A 25,890-nucleotide genomic window follows, 5' to 3' on the forward strand; every position below is an offset into this window, starting at 1 on the left:
GCCATTTCCAACCCTTTATTGGGGTCATTATTCCCAAATAAATACATTAAACCCAGGGGGTTCTTGTGCACCCCAAAAGGTGCCCCCCACAACCCCAGCTGGGCAAAATAAGTTAGTTGGAGGGGGAGCCTGCCAAAGACCAGGCCAGCTCCCTGGCTGAGCAGGCAGTGGCAGCTGGAATCGCTCACACAGATCTAAAGTGCATCTTGGTTCTATGGTCCCCAGGTCTGTGTGGCTCTTGGCGGGGCCACTGTGAGGGGCAGGCAGGAACCTCCCGGCGGCATTCGCACCGTGCCAGCAGTGGCTGCCAGGGTTCCATGTGTCCTTCTGTCCGTTTAGGGGTGTGGCTTTTCAATCAGGAGTCCTCAGGGAAAACTGTCATCAGGCTGTGGTTGAGTGTCCAGGGGAGGATCCGGGACAGTAATTCCTTGATGTAGCTTCTCCAAGGAGAACTTCATCTGCCGGAAGAGGTGAGGGAGGTAGGATGAGCACACTCTCCACGCCATTCTGCACGGTCATGCTGCCTCACCACCTGGTAACTTCTCAAGGTGGATTCAGGTGGACCGGGTTCAAATCCGAACTTTGTTATTACTAACAGTGTGAGGGCAAATTCCTTCATTGCTATGGGCCCATTTCCTTGCCTGAAGAACAGGTGATTAATATAATCACCTGATTAATATCCCAGCTTCATAGAGTTATGTCAGAGATTTGAGGGATGCTAGAGCCTGGTCCACAGTGAGTAAGTAGTACACTGGGGGACTAAGTACCTAGCCTTGAACCAAAGGATGCTGCCTGCATACCTCCTGCCTACTACTTAAATCTGAGCCATCTCCCACAGGCTGGTGTGTCTATTGGTCCCCACTAGATGGCACTATAGCGGAAGGCTGCTGCACCTTCAGGAAGCAGGGCCTCCCTGACTACTTAGGTTACTAGGGGAGGCCTGTTCTCATGCTCCCGGGACATCCCCCAGGACGGAGCCTAATAAACACTTCCTCCTTTCCTGGCTTGACTGTGAAATGTCCCTCACTCTCCTCATGCACTTGAACACTTAATCCTCTCCTGGGCTAGGAGAGGTTGTAGGACTTCCAGGATGGATCTAGCTGGCAGACCCAGGCCACTAAGGATGGGTCTTGATGATTATAGCCTGGCCTTTCTCTCTGTCTCTATGTCATCTCTACTTTTGGACAGAGCCTTCCCAGTGACCCCGATAGACTACATCGGTAAGCCATGAGATAAAATAAGCCTTCCCTCAGTCGCTGCTCAGTGTTGCCCCAGGAGGAAGAAGACCCACCAGTTCACCTTCTTTACATCACAAAGAAAGCAATGAATCCATAGGGCTTCCTGCTGCATGGCTGGCTGGAGAACTGTCACTTCTGGATGGTAGTAGGACAGCTCTGCTATGCTAAGGGCTCTTGCTCTCATTAATGTGCCATACCCCTAGCCCCTCACTGGAGGATTCTAGGCAGGGGCTCTACCACTGAGCCACGCCCCCAGCCCCTCACTGGGGGATTCTAGGCAGGGGCTCTACCACTGAGCTACGCCCCCAGCCCCTCACTGGGGGATTCTAGGCAGGGGCTCTACCACTGAGCCACGCCCCCAGCCCCTCACTGGGGGATTCTAGGCAGGGGCCCTACCATTGAGCCATGCCCTCTGGCCCACTAAACAGAATTTACATCAATTCCTTCAGTTCAGTCCCTCAGGGATGCCCTCAGGGACCAAAGCTAGAGCCTTTCCCTCATTCTCCTCCATATCAGAGGCACCCACCCCAGTGCCACACATTTTCCTCAGTCTTCCTCAGCTGCTGGCTGCAGTCCTCTGGGATCAAGAGGAGCACTATTTGGTGACGGGGTAGTTATTCAGCACCTCCTATAAGCCTAGGCGAGGCTCACCAACAGCAAGAACATTAAGTGTTTACAGTGTGCTTGGCATTACTTCAAGTGTCAGTGCGCTGCTAGCTTATGAAGGATGGCATTACTCTAGAAGAGTTCAGAAGACGTAGCCAAGGCCCAAATGACAGTCACTTACTTAAGGTCACACAGCAGTCTGACCTTGAGTGTCCCCTGAACTCTACAGGGTGACTTCATCAATCCCTTTTTGGAGATGAGAACCAAATGCCCTTGGGAGAGTCACTCTATCAGCCAACCTAAGCCCAAGGCAGGCAAGGAACCAAGCCTAGTACAGCCTGGCTACTCGGATTGGGGAAGGATGGACATGCGACCCCAGCAGCTAATGACAGAAAGGACTATCCTCTGCATGTCTCCCTAAACCAACCTGCTACCTAGCAGCACAGAAAGAGGGGATTCTTACTACAGCTAAATGGCTGGATCCAGCCATGCCTGAAGGATGCTTTTCCAGGATGTGAGTCTTGTTCCTTCTGTCCCATGGATCTCCCTAGCAAGCTAAGAGGTCAGCTACCGGAACTAGCTTCCTCATTTTATGATGGAGGAAACTGAAGCCCTTGGTTGTGATGCATCCTGACCCAAGGCCCCACAGCCCCGCATGGCTGCCGCATACCTCATCCAGGAGCTCCACGGATGCTCGAAGAATCTGCCTCCACTTGTGCACCTCAACGCTGTGGAAGTGCTTCTGCAGAGCCAAGATCTCCGCCCACTCCGAGGCTGTCTGGGGGAACTTGCTGTGGAGATGAATCAGAGTGAGAATGGCCCTGGCCATCTTAACGTGCTTGAGCCCTGGCCCCAAATTCTGCCCTCAGGCTCTCTCCTCTTACCCCTTGGCCAGTGCCAGGCTGTGCCAGGACTCAAAGGTATGGGCTGTTCTCTCCAGAGACCAGAGACGGTAGAAGAGGAGGGCATTGAGGGCGATGAGAACGATGAGGCTGGGGACAGAATCCGAAATCAGGCCCCTGGGATCATGATGGATATCCCCTCCAGTCAGGCTTGGAGGTCTGCACCCGCCCACAGCACACTAGCACAACCATACCTTAAAGGGCGCCGTCATTTCCCACCCTTTTCAGAGGAAAGGGGTTCAGAGAGGGTGACGGATATGCCTAGGGTCACACAGCCCATAAGCAGAAAAGACAGGGTTTGCGCTTTGACCTATGTCATGCCTACATGCTTGCTGGCCACACTAAGCCATCTTCCCTGGAAAAGCCAGGGACATTGAACAGGGAGAGAACGCTGCAGGGGGATGTGCTTCAATAAAGGGGAATGGCAGAGAGAGGATGCCCTACCTCACACAGATCCTGCGGAGGCAGTGAGGGGAAGACAAGTGATGTGAGAACTGCCCAGGGCAGGGTTGGTACCTGGCCTTCCTCCACCCAGGGCGTCTAGCTCTGAACCTCAAGACCACAGGGTTCCCGGGTGATCTTGGGAAACTGAGGCCTCAAGAGGCTGAGCATCAGGCTCGGGTCAGCTCTAAGCGGGTATGTTGGGGTCTTACTTGCATTTCCTTACTGTCCTGCCCTTCCCATACACACTGGCCTCCAAATGCCTGTGTCCCTGCCCAAGCCCTACGGAGGTCTCAGCTCATCTGTCCTTGGCTCCCCCGAAACTATGATGTCTTCTCATCTCTGGCTGCCACGACCTCCCACACCAACCCAGCCCCCTCCCTTGGGTCTGACAACAACTCTCCACCATTCCCATGGGACTCTTGGTCACTGCTGTGTCTACAGATTCATGCAGCTCAGGACTGGGTGCAGAAAAACAATGTATCTACAACTTGGCTTCTTTTGAGTAGCTAACTTCACATACTTTGTCTCTTCTTCCAGAAATTTCTTCCCTCTGACTTCCCTTGGGCCCCAGGGTAGCTGCTGTGCCAGCAATAAAGACTTCTCTAAGACAAATGGAGCGGCATGTGGGAACTCTGCTGGACTTATCCCAATATGCAATCCTTGCTCTGAGTTGCACCCACATCCCAACCAAAGCAGAGGCCCAGAGAGACCAAGCACGTGGTCCACATCACAGAGCCAGGCTAACCCATGCCAGTCTTCCTTACTCACACAATGCTGATGAGAACCAGGGCGCTGGGGATGCCTGCCCCAGGGCCCTGATCCACAGATGGTTCCGAGAAGCGAGAGCTGAGGGAACCTGTAAAACAACAACTTGGGGTGAGCCAGGAGCACCCCAGGGTCCATTTCCTCCAGCTACCTATCTTGAGGTAACTCACCTGAGGTGTGCATGCTGGTCTGGGTGCAGGGGTCTGGGTCTGGGTGCTGAGGCCCATCTCTGTGCCCCCTCCAGCTCAGGGGCCGCTTCCTCCTCCGCAGGCCTGACAGTAGTCCACGTGTATCTTTCCCTCCTTCCTCCAGGGACAGCTTTTCTGCCTTGGCGAGTTCTCGATCTGAGGGACAAGAGATGGCTCGGTATGTCTGTACCCTGCTGGGCCACAGCTGCCCCTGCACCGCCAGCCTTCAGTCCCCTACCCAGGTGGTGGAAATAATCTTCGATGCCACTCCATGAGTTCTTCTCAATGAGCGACTTTACGAGGCTCCACGGTTGCTTTCGGTAGCGGATCTCTGAGGATACACTAGGAGGAGGACAAGAGAGGACCTAGGTCAGGTTTGTAGGGGGAATCTACAAGCCCCGGACTTCTAATTCAGAAAAGGGTCTTTATCACCTCAAACCTAGGCCTTGGACTCTTCGGCTTCCTCCATCCACATTTACACTTAAACCACACTTTAGGGGTCTCCCTATAACTGCCATTGATTTGGGGCTATACTAGGGACTGAAATTCCTACCTGCTAAGCAAGAGTTCTACAGTTGAGCTCTACCCTCAGGCCCTCCCCCAGTGGAGTCTACACCAGTCTTTTTTATCTTGTAATAGGCCCTTACAAATTTGAACTCACTGCAGCCTTGAACCTAGGATCCCCTGGTCCCAGCTTCCTCAGTGCTGATGTTATAGGCCCTGCTCTCAACAAAACCTATCCAGAATTCAACTATTGTCCTTTTTGCCACTCCCAACTGGTCCTAGGCCCTACCTCTACACCCTAGACAGCAGAGTGGGAGGGCTCCTCTTGGTCTCCTATTCCACCCTCATTTGTAGCCAGATGAAGCCTGTCTGTGGAATTTATTCAGGGTCCTCTGGGCTCAGACTGATTCCCTGAATGCACCTCACTCCTACGTCTCTACTCCAGCTACTTCCATGCTCCTGCTTCTCTACTCCAGCTACTCCCATGCTCCTGCTTCTCTACTCCAGCTACTCCCATGCTCCCACTTCAGAGCCTTTGTATTGGACATTCTTCCTCTATTACAAAATATTCCTTTCTCAGAAGGTCCACCTTTGATCATTGTAGTACAACCCCCTGCTCTCTCACTCCAGCCTCCTGTGAATTTCTCTAAAGCCAGGTGAGGTAGTGAGCTGAATAACATTCTGCAATCACTTAATTCACTGGAATTTTCCCAGTGAAGTTTAAGGTCCCTTACAGGGGAATCTTTGTCCCTGAGACCTAGAATATCTATGTTCAACTCGTGCTCAGGGGTTCAGTGAACAGCTGAGCACATCAACTATTCTATTCACAATGACCTCTTCCAATGCTGGGTGGAGGCAGCCCTGACCACTGAGGTGAGGTAGAGATAGGGCACACTCGGGATCACCGAAGCCGGGCCTTGTTCCGGGCCAGACCCAGGATACAGTATCGGTGGGCAGTGTAGAAGTAGTCCTGGTACGGGATGCCCTGGGTGAGCACCTCAGAGTCCACCACGCACCCGCCCGCCTGTGGGCCGCGCCGGAACAGCGTCTGCAGGGGACAGAAGGAGCAGCCGGGAGGTCAGAGCTGCTCCACGGGGCCAGCCCACCTGCCAGCCACCTCCCCAAGCCTACCTGTGTCTCCACCACAGAGGCGCTCTTGGGGCCTAGCTGGTTGCTAATGGGGATGGTGTAGGTCAGGACTCTGCGCTGGTGGCACTTGCTGTCACTGCTCCAAGGGCTCAAGGTCACATCTGGGAGGGAGGTGGAGAATGAAGAGCGCACTCTCCTTTCTTTGCTCTCAGGCTGTAGGAAACCCAGCCTTTCTGGAGGGTTTCAATTCTCTGGGGACCTGTCCCCAACTGCACCACCCTACACTGTGTCTCCACCGTGCTGCCCACCCCACTTTTAGTTTAGAAGCTAAAAAAATTTAGACTACAGCAGTAATGACAGACGGGGAGTTTCTGACACCTTCTGCGACCGCTTCAGTCATTGCCACAGCCTCAACCTTAGCTTCCTTTTGATACCAGGCTTGGTTTCTCCCAACGGTCAAATGAAGGAACTCCAACCTTTGTGACACCTTCCCTTGGAGGTCCCCTGAACCCTCACACATACCAGGTTCCATACTGAACCCAGGACCTCCCCACACCCTCCCTTTGGGTCCCCATTGCACCATCCTTCAGTCCCTAGGAGTCCTAGGCTTGCCTTCCCTAATATGTTATTGTCCATTGTCTTGGGGAGGGTGGGGAGGCATGGCCGTATGTATATACCGTGAATATGCCTATGTGCACTCATGAGTGCAGCTTGCATATATGTGTGTGTGCACATGGGAGCATTCATATAGAGCCAGAGAACAACCAGTAGTGAACCTTGTTCCTCTTCAGGTGCTGTCCACCTTGCTTCCCTGAGATAGAGTCTGTCACTGGCCTGATGCTCACCAACTGGGACAGGTCAGCTGGCCAGGCCCCTGCTAGTCACGTGCTCAGAAGTGTGTGCCATCGTGCCCAGCTTTTAAAGAATTTCTAGATCTATTTTATTCTCAGTGGGTTTGTGTGTGTGTATGTGTGTGTGCAGTATATGTATGTATGTGGTATGGTGTATGGCTGTCTGTGTTATGTCTTTGTGTGTTGGGTTTCTCTGTGTGTATCATGTGTGTGTCTGAGTGTCTGTGTGTGCCTATGTATCTGTGTATATTTTTGTGTGAGTATGTCTGTGTTTTTGTGTTGTGTGTGTCTGTCTGTCTGTGGGTGTGTCTGCGTGCCTCTGTGTCTTTGTCATGTTTTTATGTTGTGTGTCTCTGTGAGTCTGTGTGTGCACATGTTGTGTGTCTGTGTCATGTGTGTTTTTGTGTGTCTCTGTGAGTCTGTGTGTGCATGCTGTGTGTCTATGTCATATGTGTGTCTGTGAGTCTGTGTGTTGGGTGTCTATGTCATATGTTTGTATCTGTGTGTCAGTGTGTGGATGTGTCAGTGTGAGTTCAGTGCCTGTGGAAGCTTAAGATGTTGGGTTCTCCTGGAGCTGGAGTCACATGTGAGCAGTTGTGAGCAGACCCACATGGTGCTAGGAACAGAACTTGGGTCCTCTGCAAAGCAGTACATGCCCTGAACCCCTGAGCCATCTCTCTAGCCCGTTTAAGATACTTTCACTGCATTTATTTATTTATTTACGGGGGGCTGGCATGTGTACCAGGCACAAGTGTGTCAGAGGAAAACTTGTGGTAGTTGGTTCTTCTTTCTACCGTGTGGGTTCGGGTGAACACCGTTACTCACTGAGCCACCTTGCTGATCCAGTACCCATTGTTTTATGTGGGTTTTGGTTATCAAACTGGGGTCCTCATGCTTGCACAGAAAGCACTTCAGGGGAGTGAGCCATCTCTCCAGGCCAGCTCCACTGTCCTCTAGTCTCCTGAGGATTGTGTCTGCTCTACCCAGGAATAATAATACCTGCTTAAAACAGTCTAATTGTATGTTCTCTGCTACGGACATTCCATGGCTGCCCAGGATTCTAGGAGTCTGAGAGAGTAGGTACTAATGTGCATTGGTTAGATTTTAGCATAGCTCCTGCTGGAGGCCCTTTCTAGGTACCAACTCATTCATGTTTCATGATAACACAAGCTCTACAAGCACACCCAGTGTGAGCAAGAGGTTGAAAACCCTCTCCGAGGCCACTGCTAGCCAGAAGCAGCATGAAGCCTGCTCCTACAGGTGCCAGACACAGGGTCCTCTGTTTCCTTTGCCCCCTGACCTGTGAACTTGCGCTGCTGCAGGAAGCCTTGCAGGAACGGAGAGTCTGAGAAGAGCATCTGCTGCAGACGCTCAGCACCCACGTGGAAGACGGAGTTGATGAGGAGCCGGCCGGAGAGGTCAGGCAGCAGTGCAGCCAGGTCACCTGGGAGACAAAAGTGTCCTCATTATGTGGGTACATCTCTGGGTTCCTCTGGGACAAATGCTCCTTCTCACTCCTAGGCCTCCAGGGTGGAAGGGCAAACTCATCTTCCTGAACAAGAGACACCCGAGAACCTGAAACAATACGAAACTCTTCCTGTACTATAGGATTTGCCGAAGGTGGGCACACGCCCCAGCCCAGACAATAAAAGCCACTGCAGTGGTGCCCATTGACACAGAACTCCTACAGTCAACTGGAATCATTTGTCATGTCAGACCAATCAGAGCCATGTCTGGGATTTTTGTGGCAGTCACTGTGCCATGTATTGTCGGGTAACCAAGCCTAGGGCTCTGTCTCGGGGCTCACAAGAGTAAAGTCTACCTAGTGAAAACAATCATAACCAATTTCACAGCCAGCCTTTTCTGGCCACAGAACCATTAATGCAGGATGCTGTCTGAGCGACATCCCTAACCATCTGTATGATGTGCCCTAGGTACCAACGCCTCCGCTCTCACTGGTCCCGACTTGGGTATAACCAAAGAGAATGAATGGGGGCCACCTATTCCCTCCTTACCTTCCTCCCCAGTGGATGAGGACGAGTTACTCGTGTCTGTCAACAGTTCCTCTCTAGCCAGCAGATCCAAGGGACCCAAGGAGGAAGTGGGCCCATCTGGTGGTGTCGGCTCAGTACTCAGCGGTTCTGCTACTGGGGTCACTGTCTGGCTGGAGGAGGCATCCAGCTGACTGTCCGTTTGCTCTTCCTTGTCCTCCTCGGCCTGCAGAGAAGGGGTCCATCTAGTCTTCCACACCTCAACCCCAGCCCAAGGGTTCCCACATGTCAACTCTGGCCACAAGTGTTTGATAGACTAAAGTTTAGGTCCTGGCCAGAAGGACCAACCCTGGGGACAAGATGTCTGTACCTGGGGGCTCTTGGCTAGTCTGACAGAGGCCTGAGAACCACCCAGGGATGAGGGCTTATGTGGAAGCTTGGCCTACAAACTTTGCTGCCTATCGGTCTCTTATCCATCTATCTTGCTCCCCTTGTGTCTCCTCTTCCTCCAATTCTGCTGTATTTGCCCGATTCACCTCTATTTTCCTTGTCTGTCTTCCTCTCTCCACCCATCCCCATCTCATCCCTCTGCCAAGTCCCCTCCCCCCCCCTGCCCCCCCCCCGCACTGATCTTCCATGCTCCCTCCTCCATTCCCAGTCTTCCCATCTTTCCCCATAAGCATCCACTTGCTCACCCCATGGTCTGCATCACTGCTGGCTCGAGAGAGGTTTGGGGTGACCCGGCCACGTCTTGAACCCACAGGGCTTGGCTCCTGGCTGTGGTCAGCCACCCCTGAGGGACTGATGTCACTGAGTGCAATCACGTCTCCCACCTCTTTGGGACTCCTGCAAGGGAAAGGAGGAAGTGGGTGATGGCTGGACCCTCCGGCCACCACATGCTACACTCACTGTGTTCTCCCTCCACCCCACCAGGCTTTGCATAAGTAACCTCATGTTTATCAACAATTCATCTCTGGACAACAGATCCAAGGGACTCAGGAAGGCCCCTCAGAAATTCCTGACATCCCTTTGAGCCATCTTCTACCTCCAACTCACCCAAGACCATTCAGTTGCAAGGGGCAGACATAGTCTTCATCTTCACTGGTGAGGCCCAGCTCCGAGCCATAGCACTGATGGACCAGGTGCCAAAGCTCTCGAGGACTCAGTGTCTAGGCATAAGGGATAGGAGGTTGGCCTCTTGTTTCTACTGCCTGGTTCCAGCAGTTCTCCTAGCTTCCATTAGAGGGCAGCATGGCTATCCACTCCAGACTACCCATCTCTACTTAGCCTGCCTCTTTCTGCAGAGCCTGGGTCCTAGGCCCTAAAAGCCACACCGTAGAGCTCCTAAGTCCATAGTGCTCTGGCTATGGAAGATTCCCTTTTTTACTGAGAAGGATCTGAAAATTCTGTAAGGAGAAGTCATGTGTTCAAGGTCACACAAATGACCCATAGGGATTCAAAGCTAGTCAGATTCCAGAAGAGTCCAAGCTCTTGCCTCCTATGCTGTCTGGTCTCTATCCTCCTCTATATATCCTCAGCAGCCCTGGGCATCCCACTGCCCACTGATTGGCTGGGCCCCAGAGATAATGAAATAATAACAGCTAATGATAACAGCTAAGGCAGTGGCCGCTGCTGGCATTCCTACAAACGCTGCGTAAGTGCTACCTCAAAGTAGATACTAGTGCAACACTCTCAGGACTTCAAGACACGAAGTGCCCAGTAGCCCATCCAAGGTCACCCTGCTGGGAGGTGAAAGAGCTGAGATCAGAGCCCCAGCAATGCCTAATCCACTGAGTTTGAGATAAGCAAAATCACTGAGCCCAGCCCACACCCAGTCCTGGGAGCTCTGAAGTAGAGATGGTCCCCTTTGCCACACACAACTGCTTGGTGATGAGAATGGAACTGAAGGGCCCTCCTCTGGCCTTGTCCTCTTTGGGGATGCTGCCCCATCAGGCTCCTGAGAGGAGGGAGGTCTTTCGCAGTCTTACTTTTGAGGATGGCCCGTTTGGAGTTGCCCTGGGGGATGAGTGCCGCAGAGAGAGTGAGGCACACAGCCGAGCAGGGATGGGGAAGGGTGTCTCAGGGGTATCAGCAGTGTTGATGGATAGGTGTAATGACTGCTCACCTATGCCCTTCCTCCCTACTAAGTATTGCCTCACATGGAGGTTTCCCTCAGCATCGGGGGGCCAGTCTGTACCAATCCCTTCCTCCTTTGGGGACTTTGCTTCAATGCTAGGCATGGGAACTCTTGGCCTATCCCTGGCAAGACCTTTGGAGAAGCCACAGATGCAGAAGGGCCTGGTGCCCACAGGAAGAGCTGGGAGTTTCCTATGAGTTCTGGGTCATCCCTAGTTAATCCCATTCTCCTGAGCATCAGTCATACCCACCTTTTCAAGCAGCGCGTTCTGCCAGAGACGGAAGATGAGGAGGAAGCAGCGGTCTCGGGCCCCGAAGGAAGTGAAGAAATGCTGCAAAAAGAGGGGTGTGAGGAGACTGAGAGGCAGGATGGGGTAGGGACACCCGGTGGTCACCACCATGGCGAAGAGCCTCCTGGAGGTGGTGGGAGAGAGAACCTTCCCCATGCCCGAGGCAGAAGCAATGCTCAGTGCCTTTCCTAGCCCCTTTTGATGTCAGGGATGGCTAACTCTTCCAGCTCTGGGCTGACAAACACAAAGGGGAGTCTGCTGTCAGGTCATTCCCTAGTCCTTCCTGTTTCTTGTTAGGACTCTAGAGTGACACAGCTATCTCTCAACTAAGCAGATATGAAGCAAATGCCAGGTGTGGTTCTTGCTGACCCAGTACTAGGGCAGCGGAGCCAAGATTTGGAGTTTGAGGCCAGCCAGACCCTGTCTCAAAAACAATCAGACAAACAAACAATGTCTAGGGGCTGGAGAGATCTCTCAGTTGTTAAGAGCGCCTGCTGTTCTTGCAGAGGACCCAGCTTGGGTTTCCAGCACCCACTTCAGGGAGTTCACAACCATCTGTAACTCCAGTTCTAGGAGGTTTGACACCTTCTTTTGGCTTTCATGTGTACTGCAGACATGTGGTACACATATGCAGGATAAACAGCCATACATGTAAAATAAAAAGAAATAAATACTTAAAACAAAAACAAACAAGCAAGCCTTTAATCCCAACACTCAGGAGGCAGGAGCAGGCAGATCTCTGTGGGTTCAAAGCCACCCTGAACCACATAGAGGGTTCTGGGACAGAAAGAGCTGCATAAGACACCCTGTTCCCCAAACAAAGAGCAAACAAACAAGATCTAGAGAGATGGCTCAGGGGTGGGGTATTTTTCTGGAAGATATAAAGCCCTGGGTTTCTATCCCAGCTTTGGCTGGGGCTGGGGCTGGGGGTGGGGACATCTGAACTGATGGGTTCGTGGGAGATTTTAGGATCAGTGCATTGCAGAACATCTATGTAAGGGGGCCATTGCATAGGAGAATACTGTAGGGGCCCCAGCCAAAATGAGTGGGGATGGACCACTGCGAGGACCAAGACAATAAACAGGCCAAGTTCAACACAAATGAGGATCTGCTCTGATGGGCATGTCTAGGTAAGCTGGGGGGGGGTCTCCTCTGTGATCCTGGTGCGTGCCCCCCACCCCCATCTGTCCATCACTCACCTTCTCACTCTCAGTACAGATCTGAATGGCATTGGGGATGAGCTTAGCCGTCTTCTCCTTCTTCAGACAGGTCACTTCCTTCAACTGGATGGAAATCTTAAAAGACAGCACAGGGCAGTGAGAACTAGCCGGAAGCCCTGCCGGCCCTGAGGCCCCTCAGCATCCACCTGCGGCTTGACTCACTGTGGTCTCCCAGCGGAAGATGTTGCTGTAGAAACAGATCCAGTTCTCAGAGAGGTAGAGGCGGCCCTGGAGGAGGATCTCCCTCTGCAGGGCGCAGGAGTAATCTGAGAGTGGCGGAGGGAGAGACGGGCAGACACGGTGAGTCACGTGCTCTGTCCCAGCGGTAGCCCACAAACCAGCAGGGTGGCAGGAGAGAGGCCAGAAGCTCTGGTCCAGGTCAGTAACTGAGGCTGGGGGCATGGACACTCACCCACGATGAGGCGCTCTGCTTCAGGAAGTTTGCTGAACAGTTTCCGGAAGTCCTCGTTGCGTTGTTTGTATGTGGGACACAGCATCTGTGGAGAGGTTTGGGGCATGGTAACCTGAGTGAAAATTCCAAGCCGCTATTTGTCCCCCCAAAATTTCTGATCCCTCTCAGTCTTCTTGGCCCTTGGGGCTTCTTTGCTCACAACACACATGCCACCATAAGAATACCTTCCATTTACTGACTTTTAAAAAATTACTTATATGAATGAGTGCTTTTCTTATATGTATATGGGTGCATGGGGAGAGTGCCCAGGGCTGGAGGAGGCCAGAACAGGGCATCTGGTCCCCTAGAACTGGAGTTACAGGCAGTTGTGAATGGCCATGTGGGTACTGGGAATCAAACCTGAGTCCTTTGAGAAAGCAGACAGTAGTCTTAACTGCTGAGCCATCTCTCTGTTTACTGACTTCATATAAGAGTCAGGCCCTGTGCAAGGTACCACCACCAGCATCACTAAATCTTATCCACTCTTCCCTCTGGTATCACAAGATTAGGCTAATACTTCTCAAGCGGGGAGGGGAAGACCCACCCAAGGCCATTCAGAGACCACAAATAGCAGCATCCTGTCCTGTGTGTTAAATAGAAGCATCTTATGTATCGCCCACTCCTTAACTGCTCTCTCTGGTCTGGAGCTCCCAGCAGGCAGACAGCCCTCTCCCATACCTTTATCAAGCCCCATGTGCAGACAGATACTCACACTGTACCAGCTCTGCATCTTCTGCAAGAGAAAGACATGAGTTAGGAGGAGACTTGTGTTCTCTGCCCTTGCTGCCGCCCTCTCCCGACCCCACCTGAGCTCTCACCCACCTTACTGTTGCGGATGAAGTTCCGGCTGCCCAGGCTCTGGGTGCTGAGTGTCCCCGACACGCCACTCTTCTCAGAGGAGCTGTCAGACCCCTTCTCCACCATGGTGCCTGGTTCTGGCTCAGGAGCCGGAGGGGGGCGGATTGGGGGCAAGAGCTGAAGCCGCTTACGAAGAGACGGCGAGCTGCTTGGGGAGCTCCGGCCAGAGTGGGGCGTGGTGCTAGGGAGGGAGAGGAAGAGGAAGAGAAGAGAGTGGGGGTGGGGTGGGGGGAGGTTAGGGGCAGGAATTAGCCTGATTTTTGAAGGTGCATCCATCTAGTGGCTCCATCTGCCCACCTATTCATCCATCCAACGATCTACCTGCCCATTCATGCATCCACCAACATAGCCATCTACCTGCCTATCAGTTCCATCCATCCATCTCCCAACCCAGCTGTCCACTCATTTATGGATCCCCTACCCACCTAACCACAGCTCATCCATATAGTCATCCACCTGCCACCTATATACCCACCTACCAGTCCATCCATCCTTCCATCTGTCCATCCAACTATCTATCTGTTTATCCATCTACCATCCTAGTCAACAACATATCAGTCCATCAGTCAGTCCTTCCTTCCTTCCTTCCTTCCTTCCTTCCTTCCTTCCTTCCTTCCTTCTATCCATCTCCCTACCCACTCATTCACCTCCTTCCTGTCTCTCTAACCCTAGAGCAGGCCTGAATATCCTTGTGCCTCTACTGCTTCACTACAGCCCAGGCAATGATGACCCCACATACATCATCATTGTGTAGGATTATGGGGGATTAAAGAAATCAAACTGTGAAGTCTCTCTAACAGTCAGGCACACAGTGAGCCCTCCATGACACTTGCTATTTTATGACCACATCTGGGGGACAGAGGACTTCTGGAAGTCAGTTCTTTCCTTCCACCAGGGGATTGAACTCAGGTGATCAGGATTATATGGCAAATGCTTTTACCCATGCCCAACACCCAATTATTTTAAAACATAATCTTATTAATTTATTCATAAAGCAAACCTTTATTGACATGTGACACTCAAAATGCAAACTTAAGTACCCCCCCCCCTTTTTTTTTTTTTTTTTGAGACAGGGTTTCTCTGTGTAGCCCTGGCTGTCCTGGAACTCACTCTGTAGACCAGGCTGGCCTTGAACTCAAAAATATGCCTGCCTCTGCCTCCCAAGTGCTAGGATTAAAGGCATGTGCCACCACTGCCCGGCAGTACCCCTCTTTTTGAAGTGTTAAAACATTTTTAAAAAGTGTTATTTTATTTGTGTGTATGTGTGTGCATGCACTGTTTATGTAGACTCACAGATGTGCAGTGCCAGTATAGACCAAACGAGGGTGCCATAGCTCCGGGAGCTGGAGTTATAGGTGGTTGTGAGTCACCGTATGGGTAACAGGAACTGAACTCAGGTTCTCTTACAGAGCAGTATAAGCTCTTAGCCACCAGGAACCATGTCTCCCACCCCAAAGCACCTTTCTTAGTGTCTTTCCTTTCCTCATCTCTAATCTGTCCATGACCCCCACCAACACCACCTCTAAAACTTCCATCTTTCCTTTCATTACTGTGTCTCCTCATCCCATCCTCCATTCCTTTTCACACAGATGGCACACAAACTTTCTTCTAGTTCTCTACTGCTATTTCTGCCTCAGTCTCTCCTCACTTGCTGCCCAGGAAGCTGGTGATCAGCTAGCTGAGTCAGCTCAGGGTTCTCTAAGCCCTACTCTGGCTGTCCCTCTCTCCAGATGAAAATTAAGTCTGATTTCGATGTGACCAGGTCTCATTATTTCCCTGGCCTCATGTTCCTCCTCTGTCCCAGTCATTCCAGCCTCCTCTTGTTCTTTAAGCTCCTAGGGTCACACCCTGCATCTGTGGTCTCCTCTATCTAACAAGCCCACCCACAGCTTCAGCATAACGGACTCCATCCTCAGCCCTCCTCCTCCAAGGTCCCTCAGCCCGAAAGAGCTCCCTCCCTCCCCGCCCTCCCTCCTCCTGACTCACCCACACTATCTCCACTCACCCTGTTCATTTGTTTACACAGTTTCTTTATTGCCTGCCCTAAACTGTGAACTGGAGGAAGTCTTGGTTGCTGTCGGTATCCTTAGCACCTAAACTAGAGACAGGGCCCATAATTAATGCTTATAAACACTGTGGGACTGAATGAACAGCCCTGATCTGGCTGCGCCCAGCACTAACAGAGACCTGGTCTTGGTTCTGGCGAGTTAACATCCTGCCAGAGGCGGACGTTAAGCAAACAGAACATTCTGGTAACAGTGCAAACACCGACAGCCATAAGGGCGGCGGGGATGAGAGGCAGGGACTTTAAAGGACATCTTTGTTGACTTCTTATCAGGATTCTGTCAAACACTCCGAGTGATTGATTTTATCGCTGCTCAAAAACACTGTGTGCCTGGGCCCAGGACTGTCCAGTTTTACAGTGGGAGGCACAGCAGTTTCTGGGAAGGATTCTAACTTCAGTACACAGATCTACTTTGGAATACAAGTGGTATTTCCTCTTTCAGGAACGTCTTCAGCAATTGGTCCCCTCTACCGTGTGGATCCCAGGAATATAACATGGGTGGCTGGGTTTAGTGAAGCACATTTACCTACTAGGCCATCTCTGCTCCCCCAGAAAGTTTCTTCAAATATGTCTCCCCCATATAATCTTTAGTTCATGCAGGTCTCCCTGTTCACACTGCCCTTGCTCTTCTTTGCTCTGCAATTTTTTTTTCTTTTTTTGCTGAGCTGGGAATTGAACCTAGAACCTGGTATATGCTTAGTGGATATTTTTACCACTGAGCCACACCCCCAGCCCCTCACTGGGGGATTCTAGGCAGCTGTTCTACCACTGAGCCACGTCCCAGACCCCCTTTTACTTTTTATTTTGAGGTGGGGTCTCTCAATAAACTGTACAGATTGGCTTTAAACTCAGTAGTCTAGACTGGGACTGAACTTTTGGTTGTCCTGCCTCAGCATTCTGAGGTAGAACAGCCCTGTGCCATCATGCCTGGCTGGTGTTGCTTCTGCAGTCACATCAAGAAGTCACTAAAGAGTCACCTACAGGCCACAGGAACATGCCTGGCCCTTGCAGATATTATACAACACTTCAAGACTTTAGTGCACCTCTCTGTCTTTTGCGGGTTCCGATACCCTGCTGCTGCAGCAGTCACCCCAACGAGCAGCTCTATGGGTTTCTGGGGACATGCCTGAGGGCTGTCTTAGTTCCCGCTATGCTGCAGCCCTGCTTTGATGGGGTGTGAGAGAGGAAGTCATGTGATTCTTATAAAGTCATTTTATAAATGATATGACTAAATAAAAGGACATCAACAGTGGCTTGGGTCACTACGGCTCTCCATGGTCACCATGCTTTGGTGTCTGAACTCAGTCTGTCCCAACTTACAGCCCGAGAAAGCCTATTCCCACACTGAGCAGAGACTTCCTGGTTGTCAGGCCACCCTACTTATCCCAGGAAAGCCCTCAACCCTTCCCTGGCCCTCATCATGGGAACTCCCTCTTCTCCAGCTCCTGCCTTCATTCTTCCCTTTATCCATATGCCCTTCTCTCACTAGATGTAGGCAGAACTCCCCCGGAGCCCCGCCATGCTCGACAGACATGTCTCCATGTATCCATTTGAAATCACAGCCTTCTGCTGATGACCCTCACCTTCTTTTTTCTTTCTTTCTTTTTTTTTTTTTTTTTAGATTTTTCGAGACAGGGTTTCTCTGTGTAGCCCTGGCTGTCCTGGAACTCACTTTGTAGACCAGGCTGGCCTCGAACTCAGAAATTCGCCTGCCTCTGCCTCCCAAGTGCTGGTATTAAAGGCGTGTGCCACCACTGCCCGGACCCTCACCTTCTTGTCCTCAGAGCATCTACCAGGAACATGCCGTCCTTCTGGCTCCCCATCCTTCTCCCCTTTGCCTAGTAGGTGCCCATGAGTAGGCACCACCATGGCATGAGCAAAGTGACCAGGCTTGCTTGCTCCCTCCAGAGCCTGGATTCAAAGGACTTAAAGGTTTGCAGCCTCAGAGCCACAGGGCGGCATCTACACCTTCTCTAGCCTCACTTTCACCTGGTTTTCTTACCTCCTCAGGCTGCGTGGAGAAGAAATGATATGTAAGACAAAGGGACGAAGAAGCAATGTATGACAGCTTCCCCTGTGCACAGCTTCTGAAATAAAAGGGACACCTCTGCTACCGACCTTCCTGAAACTGTTCAAGAAGCTATGCTGACCCTGGAGGGACTTCAGCTGGTGCCCTAGACCTTCCTATTGCTGTCTAAACATACACAGAACACAGTGGGGACACTGTAAGCAGCAGGTCCCAAGTACCTGGCTGTACTAACCAGGGAGCCAGAGCAACACACACACACACACACACAACCCCACAGAAATCAAAATAATGGCCTCTGACATCTGCCTTTGCTGTAAAGCTCAGCACAGCCCCCCAGAGCACTCCACCAACATCATCAGGAACCTGTTTGAAACAGATTCCATCCAGAGGTGGTGAGGCACTCCTGTTAATTCAGTATTCCAGGGCTGAGGCAGGAGGATCACAGAGTTTGAGACCAGCATAGGCTGCATAGCAAGAGTCTGTCTTAAGGACTCCAGAGTTGGGAATGTGTAGCTAAAGGGCCCTGAACCTAGTGGTGAGGGTCTGGGGGTGTGGCCCACCAGTAGCTATGACTAATAAGGAGCTGGGCATGTGAATCAGTAGAATCCGCCCAACAGAATCTGGAGGATATGCCTTGCATGTACAAAGCCCTGGAGTCCATCACCAGGACTGCCACAAAACAAAAGAGAAACAAAACTCAAATGTCAATCTCCACCGCCCCCCCCCCCCCCCCCCCCGCCCCATCAGAAACCTCAACTTAAAATCTGATGCACACTGAATTCTGACAGAATAATTAGGAGCAGAGAGGGTTTCTTAAGTGAGCCAGACTGACTGCAAAAGGCTTTGCTGGGCCAGGCTTACTGAGGCCAAGGGCTGGGGACAAAGAACAGAGCTGGCGAAGTGTGGGAGAGACGGTGCTGGACTCTCTCAAAGCATCAAGTTCAGGGCCAGGAAGGAGGCTGGCAGGTCTGAGAACAGCATGGGACCAGCAGAACTGAGGACACGTGGGCTCCCAATGCAGACCTCAAGACCCTGGGCCACCCTGCATGTTTCTAGAGAGCAGAAGGCCACGGGGGTTCCTGTGATCTCTTCTCACCTCTGGGCTAAAATTTGGGCCTGACCCATTCTGAAGCCCCAGGTCCACTCGAGGGCAGGCTGAAGGCACAGACAAGCCAAGTTCATCCCTCTTGCTCTTGGATGAGACAAAGAGGAAGTTCTCAAGGGCGGGTAGCAGAGCCCTAGGGTGGCCCAAGCCATCCAGCCAGCCAGTCCTGGGAGAGTGAAGGGAGGGATCAGAGTGGCGAGAGGAGGACCGTTAAGGGGCGGAGACTCGAAAGAGAATGGCGTTTTCACTGTGCAGATGCTCTGCGTCCTGGGCCTCAGGATCCGCCTCAGCACAGAGGGGCAAGGGCACAAACAGGTGTGTGGGAATGGGAAAGATGGCTGGGGACGCAGAGGGTCCCAGGCAAACTGGCCTGCAGGTGAACGAAGTCTCTCCCACCTGTCTCTCTGCCTTTCACACGTACCGAAGTGTCACGAGCATAAACAACCACAGCATTGTAAGTGTGTCAAATTCATACACAACTGCCAGGAACGTTTTACACACACACACACACACACACACACACACACACACACACACACACACACGTGCGCGCGCGCGCAAATATGCTACAGTCACACAGCATCCCAGAGTCAGAGAAACACAGTAAGTCCACATAAATCAGCTTCATATATACAACCATGAGAAAGTTTTACACTGAAGACCAAAACAAACAGCAAAACCCACTACAAAACTATTCACACGTCACCTAGTCATGGGACCCAGTGACCCAGACATGCATTCCTATGGGAAGTCATCATATCAACCTACACATCCCGATTGTCCCTCTAACTGCAGGGTGTTCACCAGGCAGAGAAAACAAAGCAAGGGCCAGTTCTCGAGGGTCGAGGAATGGAACTATCAGCTGTCAAGGTGAGAGAGCCCTGACATTCCCATAGACAAGGGGGGCTTGGGAACAATGCACTGCCAGATATTGAAGGGTCAGCATGAGGAGGGGCACGCTTTGCAAAGCAGTTAAGGTTACACCCAACATCCCAGGAGGGAGGGTTCTCAGCTGAGAAAACCACAAGGGGTCTCTGTCTCTTTTAACAGACAAAGCCACAAAGGGTCTGGGAGACAGAGACAATCTCCCACACACACCCAAGGCATGCAACAATGCCACATTTGGATACACTGGGACTTTCCCACAGACGGAACCAGAGGTAAATGAGCCACCCGAAGGGCCCAGTGACACCACACTGTCACCGGTAGACACATGCAATTTCTACTTGTTCACGGAACCAAAAGACGTCCAAATGTGGACGTCAGGCGCACAGCAGCCGAGCCCCAACTACATGCACACATACTAAAATCACAATGAGAGCTCACGGAGGTAACTCACAGACGTAATTCATGGTGAATTACAGGCACAGCCAGCCAAGAGACTGATGCGGAATGCTGTACAAGTCACAATGAGGCACAAGCTCAGAATGTGTGATTTGCACACGGTGCCACAAAGAAAATGAGACATGTCTCACACACAACCACAGTGGGTCCAAGAGCACCAGATGCATTCGACCTGGGTGGTAGCCATCACACAGAAGATGATAGATAACATACAGACAGCCACACAACATTGCCCCAAAGGATTCCAGCTGTTACACACACACACAACACACACACACACACACACGCTGAGCACAATCACAAACGGAAACCCGCAGGCACAGGTGACCAGGAAGGAGTGGCGGGGGCGGGGGGCAGAACACACACGACCCCCACCCCGCCGAGATCTCAGGCTCAAAGAAGCTCCTTCTCCCCAGCCCCCAAGACAAACGGGAATCACCGACCGGAGGATCTGCCGGGCCTGCCCAGTACTGGGGATGGGGGGTGGGGCTGCTCGCGGTCCTTTCATCTGGGTGTTGGGTCAGGGCTCCCTGTAGGGGGACGATCCAGGCCTAGAGGAGCTCCCCGCTGCCCATACGCGTCCCAGGCCGGTAGTGACGCCCCAAGCTTGGGTCTCGCCGCCAGGTTGCAATCCCTCAAGCACCCGAGACACGTGTACCCCTCCTGGTCCCCAGCGGGGTCGCTCCTACATGCACCAGCTTGGGAACCCCACTCCGGCCCTCTGCCGCAGCCCGATCGCACCGCCGTCCCCGCTTCCCACCCCGAGGCCCAGTGCTTACTCGAACATGGATGCGGCGCCCCGGCTGCAGGGCAGGACCCGGCCGGCTGCGCTGAGATGGGCCTCCCGGGCCTCGCCTGCCTCGGCCGCCGCCTCCACCGGACCCTGCCACCCGCACAAAAGGCCGGAGCCGCCGGAGGCCGCCTCGGCGTCAGCGACACCCCCTTCCTGCTCCCGCCCCGCGCGCGTCACGGCGCCGCCCCCGCCGGGAGGGGGACCTGGACGCGAGCGCGGGCCTAGGCCTAGGATGGCTGGAGAAAGAGTCCGGCTGGGAGATAGAAGAAAATTTTTATTTAAAATGAGCAGCCTGGGCGGGGCGTGATAGCGCACGCCTCACATCCCAGAGGCTGAGGCAGGAGGATTGCCATGAGTTCGAGGCCAGCTTGGGCTACATAATGAAGTCCAGGCCATTGGAATGCAGAGTGAGAATTTGTCTTCAAAACAAATGAGCAAACAAGTTTAAACACCCTGGGCTTCTCCCCTAGGACCCAGAAGAGTCTCTGAGAAGTGGGATGGAGGTGGGTGACAGGCTGATGCTGGGAAGAACTGGCCTGGGGCGGAAGTCTGGGGGTGGGGTGGGGTGGGGGAACCACAGCTGGAGGGTGGAAAGCCTCTTCCCGCTCTCCCCACCCAGCCTCAGAACCGCAGTTCCTGCATTAGAAGCGTTCACTTTTCCACGCGCGTGTGTGTATGGAGACTTCCCCAGCCTAATCGTGCAGACCATGTCAGATTCCAGCCCACCCGGCTCCTAGCAGTACTGTGTGAGCTTGGGCAAGTCTCTCAGGCCTGGGGAGCCCCCTGTTCCCAGGCAAGGGGTTTCCCCCAGAACAGCACAGGGGCAGGGCTCATCAGCGCTTTTAATACTGGGAAGCCTGCCGAGCCTCAGGACGGGAAATGACCATACATTGCAGTGTAGGACTAGTTCTTGTGCCAGCCAGCCCTGCACCCACCTCTGCAAGCCAGGCGTGGTTGTCGTCCTTGCTGGAGAACACAATGTGAACGAGCCTCTGGCTTTGGGACCCAGCCCAGGGATTTCTCCCCACCCCTCTTCGGCCTTCAGCCTCTTGTCCAGCTACAGTAGGCCCAGTCCCACCTTGTTTGGTTTCCATTCCTACCCCACTCTGTTACCACTTACAGCCAGAGAGCCTGTGAATCGCCAAGTCTGGCCAGAGGCCTCTTGGCTTCAAGCCCTTCCCTGGTTCCNCCTCATTCCTTGTTAAAAAAAAAAAAAAGTGCTCACCTTGGTGTCCAGAGCCCTCCTGATTGGGCCCCTTCCACCTGTCTGTCTAACTGGCTCCTCCTTAGCCTCCCGGTTGATTATCCCAGGTGTCAATCTACACCCCTGCTCATCCCACCTGCCCCCCCCCCCCCCCCCCCGGCCTCAGGACCTTTGCACTGCTATCCCTTCCACAGGAGGAAGTTCGCTCTTCTTGCATGGCTGCCTTCCATCTTTCTGTGTCCGTTGCTCTTTTTATACTTCCGTAGCTTGTTTACTCTTAGAAAGACATTTACTTTGGTGGTGAGGGCTTGGGTGGGCTGGAGAGAGGTTCAGGATATCATTATGTAGCCTGGGCTGGCCTCAAACCTCAGTATGTAGCTGAGGCAGGGCTCGAATTTATGAACTTCCTGCCTCAGCCTCCTAAATGCTGGGATTACAGGCAGGAACCACCAACCCCACAAATTTTTTACATTTTTACTTAGTGAATATTCATTTCAAATAAAAGTGTATAATGGCCATCTGTGTCCTCACCATCATAAGAGGTTCAGTATGCATAAAAAGCCTCATTAATTTCTTTAAAGGTTCTGATTGTTTCTAAGGACAATGGAAAGTCATTAAAGTATTTAAGTGGGAGGCCATTGTGCTCAAATTTGCATATCAAAAAATCACTCCGGACTTCTGTGGGTGGTTGGTCATTTTAGCTGGATTTTGTTTGTTTGTTTGTTTTAGATGAATTAAGCTGTTAAGCTTACGTGGTATGACAGACCTTAGAGGACCTTGGGAGGCAGAGGCAGGAGGATTGCTGTAAGTTTTAGTCCCGCTTGGTCTACAGAGAGAGTTTGGACTTGCCAAGGTAATGCAGGAAACAGTCTAGAAGGAAGGAAGGAAGGAGAGAGAAAGAGAAAGAGAGAGGGGGAGAGAGAGGAGGGAGGGGAAGGGCTAAGTTCCTTAGTGTTAAGTCCCACGTGGTGTTACACCCTGTTGTTCCAGCCCTCTGGAGGTTGAAGCTGGAGGACCATGAGTCTGAGCCTAGACAATAAAGCATGAACCTGTCTCAAAAACCGTACAGGGCTGAAGAGCTGGCTTGGTGCTTAAGGTCTGTTCTGCTTTTGTTCCCAGTAAGCATTTCCTCCAGCGCCAGGGGATCCAGTGTCCTCTTCTGGCCTCTGCAGGCACTCACATGCACGTGCCAGACACTCATGAAGACACATTTAAAAAATACACCTTTAAAAACAGATAAACTGTAACGTTTGCCACCAAAGGCTCAAGTGCCTACTCCTCTTGTCTCTGCCTGGCTATTGCCCTGAAGTCAGTGTGGATCACTCCTGTGCGGTTTTGCTACAACACAGGAGTCAACAAGCCAGCCTCTTATTCAGTATCTTTGAAAGATACAACTAGTCCCCATTGTATCCTTCTGCAGTTTGACTCTCTCTCCCACTTGATCATCCTTGTTTCTGGGACTTTTTTGGTGCTGGCAGAGCTGTGCTTCCTGAACATTTGGTCCTTCTCAGCATCCGTAGCTGGGGAGAAACCCCAGCACACAGTTCTTTCTATTTAAGGTCAGTCTGTCGGGTTCTTTCCTTTGGTGATACTCTGTCCTTGAACCTCTTGTTTTCAGTCTCCCTGGGCTAGAAGTCGGTTTTCTTTGAAGAAGTTTTGTTTGAATGTTTTACACCCACCTGTGAGCCACAACAGGAAATAGCTCTGTGGTGGCTTACAAATATGTCTTGCCACTAGAGACGCAGAAAACTACATTTGCCCTCATTTTGTCTTGTCCTTGGTATTATTTTTAATTTTTAAAATTATTTTTTAAAAAGATGTTTTGATGTTTTTGATTAGTGTATGTGTGTGTGTGTGGGGGGGGGGGGATGAAGATGTTGCATATGATGGAAACCAGAAGAAGGTATCTGATGCCCTGGAGCTGGAGTTCTAAGTGGCTGCGAGCTGCCTAATGTGGGTGCTGGGAACCTAACTTCATTTCTCTGCAAGAGGAGCACTTGTTCTTAAGCTCTGATCCATTACCCTAGGCTGTTTTGCATGTCAGCCTATTTCCATTTGGAAACCAAATTCTGGTTACAGTCTGTCACCTTTGCTTCTTAGCCATTATCCAGGCCTCACCTACATTCAGCCTGTGCTGTGAGCCTTCTTGACGACAGCATGCAGTTGGGCCCACAGTCACTGGTCCCGAAGCACATTCCAGGCCTTTATTTGTGGCTTGTGCTGACTTAATTTTGTTGACTTCAGTGGACTGAGGCAACTAGAGCCTTACAGGGCACAGCTCTTAGTGCGTCTGGGAGTGCATTTCCAGAGTGTTTGTGTGTGTGGTGGGGGAGAGTAGCCCTGAATGTGTGCAGCATAGTCCTGAGCTGGGATCCCAGACTGAATACAAGAGGGGAAAAAGAGAAAAAGAGCATAGGCTGGTGTGCCCATCTCACTGCTTCATGGTCATCAGAGATGAGAGGACCTGAAGCCATCTGCTTTTGCTGCCACAGCTGCAAGACTCCCCTAGTACTGTACCTTCCTTATCATGATGAATGATACCTTTAAATCATGAACCCAAACAAACCCCTCTGTAATTCCTTCTTATCAGGTATTTGGTTACATGTAAAAGAAACATAACTAATATACACATCTATTTCATGGCCTCGAATCAGGGCTCATGGGCTCAGGCTAGACTCTAATTGAGCTTCAGCAAAAGGAGCCCACACTCGAGCTGAGGCAAAACATACGACACCTCCCATCCCACTCCCAAGTCTGACCTGTCTTGCGACAGACACTCCGGGTCCAAGGTCTTCATACTCTGAAATCGTGGTGTATCGGGGGTGCCTGGAGGTGACTCTCCATCACTGGATGGAGTTATGTGAATAGTAGGCACCCCCAAGAGTCTCCAGGATTTAGGGGAGAGGTCCTGGACTTTGTCAGTCTGTGTCTGTTGCTCAGCTGGAGATCCTGTTGAGTCCTGGTTCCCACCCTGGGACCCCTGGGGAGCCCAGGGCAGCAGAGGGAGAAGGTCAGCCATGAGGAAGAACTTGGACAGCAGTGTGGCCCCTGAGAGAAAGGAGATGCAAATCAGAGAGCCCTGTCCAAGTACAGTTTGGGGTTGGGGACACTGCAAAGGTCTGAGTGATATTCCCACCGCTGCTGACATTGTACCCTCATGACTCTGAGATTCTATTGCTCTCTCGTCATACTAAAGGCCCTATAGACATAGAATATTCCAGAACAAACAGCCAGTGCTGAGCATCCAGCTGCATAGAGCTCAGCTCAGAGCTCACAAACAGCTTGGCAAACAGCTGTTGGTGTCTCCAGGATGGGTGTCTTCCCTGAGCATTCTCTGTGGCTGTAAGGCCCAGACACCATGCTCCCTGTACACATCAGGGCCAGGAGAAGATCCAGGCTGCACTGGGCTTCCAGCATAGCTAGCTAAGCTGGGACAGAGAAAGGCAGACTTAGGACTTCCCTTTGGTGTTTTTCTCAATGCCTCAACCAAAACACACAAAGAGAAGGTATCTTACACAGGCGGGAGGAAGCAGGCCCCTACTCTTAACACCATTTTAACATTGCCAGCCCAGAGCTTGTGTCTCCTCACAGCAGAAGACAGCAAAGGCTTCTGCAATCCAGCTCACTGGGGACAAGGGAAGGGTGACTTTGGTTTAAAGAAGACCCTGATGACTCTCAGGCCTGGCTTGGACCTTACCAGCACTCTGGAGACCCAGGACCCCCCTACCTTGTGAGTTCTTCCTTCAGTCTTACAGGATTCAGTCTTCTAGTACAAGAGAAAGACTGGCCCTTCCTTTTCTCCCTGCGTTGGGCTGGG

At 51.9% G+C, this 25,890-nt stretch overlaps 1 protein-coding gene and 1 long non-coding RNA gene across 5 annotated transcripts; one reads left to right on the forward strand and one right to left on the reverse strand.

Moving 5' to 3' along the window:
* On the reverse strand, window positions 1–25,890 carry Gramd1a (GRAM domain containing 1A). Of its 4 annotated transcripts, none has more exons than XM_029479690.1 (20): window positions 25,801–25,890; window positions 24,833–25,121; window positions 13,498–13,714; window positions 13,388–13,408; window positions 12,637–12,721; window positions 12,387–12,490; window positions 12,204–12,299; window positions 10,966–11,046; window positions 9,635–9,747; window positions 9,274–9,424; window positions 8,603–8,804; window positions 7,888–8,031; window positions 5,779–5,897; window positions 5,553–5,695; window positions 4,382–4,485; window positions 4,126–4,299; window positions 3,959–4,046; window positions 2,729–2,836; window positions 2,515–2,635; window positions 1–458 (listed from the first exon to the last, which is right to left on the reverse strand). In XM_029479690.1, exons 2-20 carry the CDS (start codon window positions 25,090–25,092, stop codon window positions 366–368), a joined length of 2,424 nt encoding a protein of 807 aa, XP_029335550.1. In that variant the 5' UTR covers window positions 25,093–25,121; window positions 25,801–25,890; the 3' UTR covers window positions 1–365. The 4 variants fall into 4 exon arrangements, with proteins under 4 accessions (XP_029335550.1, XP_029335553.1, XP_029335551.1 ...); XM_029479693.1 differs by lacking the exons at window positions 24,833–25,121; window positions 25,801–25,890 and adding exons at window positions 3,191–3,202; window positions 21,805–21,877; XM_029479691.1 differs by lacking the exons at window positions 24,833–25,121; window positions 25,801–25,890 and adding exons at window positions 3,191–3,202; window positions 20,856–21,127.
* LOC110297742 lies at window positions 19,499–22,704 on the forward strand. Its single transcript, XR_002378325.2, has 3 exons — window positions 19,499–19,602; window positions 19,783–19,892; window positions 20,751–22,704. It is a non-coding gene; the product is annotated as an uncharacterized LOC110297742 (long non-coding RNA).

The sequence above is a fragment of the Mus caroli genome, chromosome 7 (assembly GCF_900094665.2).
Source record: "Mus caroli chromosome 7, CAROLI_EIJ_v1.1, whole genome shotgun sequence".
NCBI classification, from domain to species: domain Eukaryota; kingdom Metazoa; phylum Chordata; class Mammalia; order Rodentia; family Muridae; genus Mus; species Mus caroli.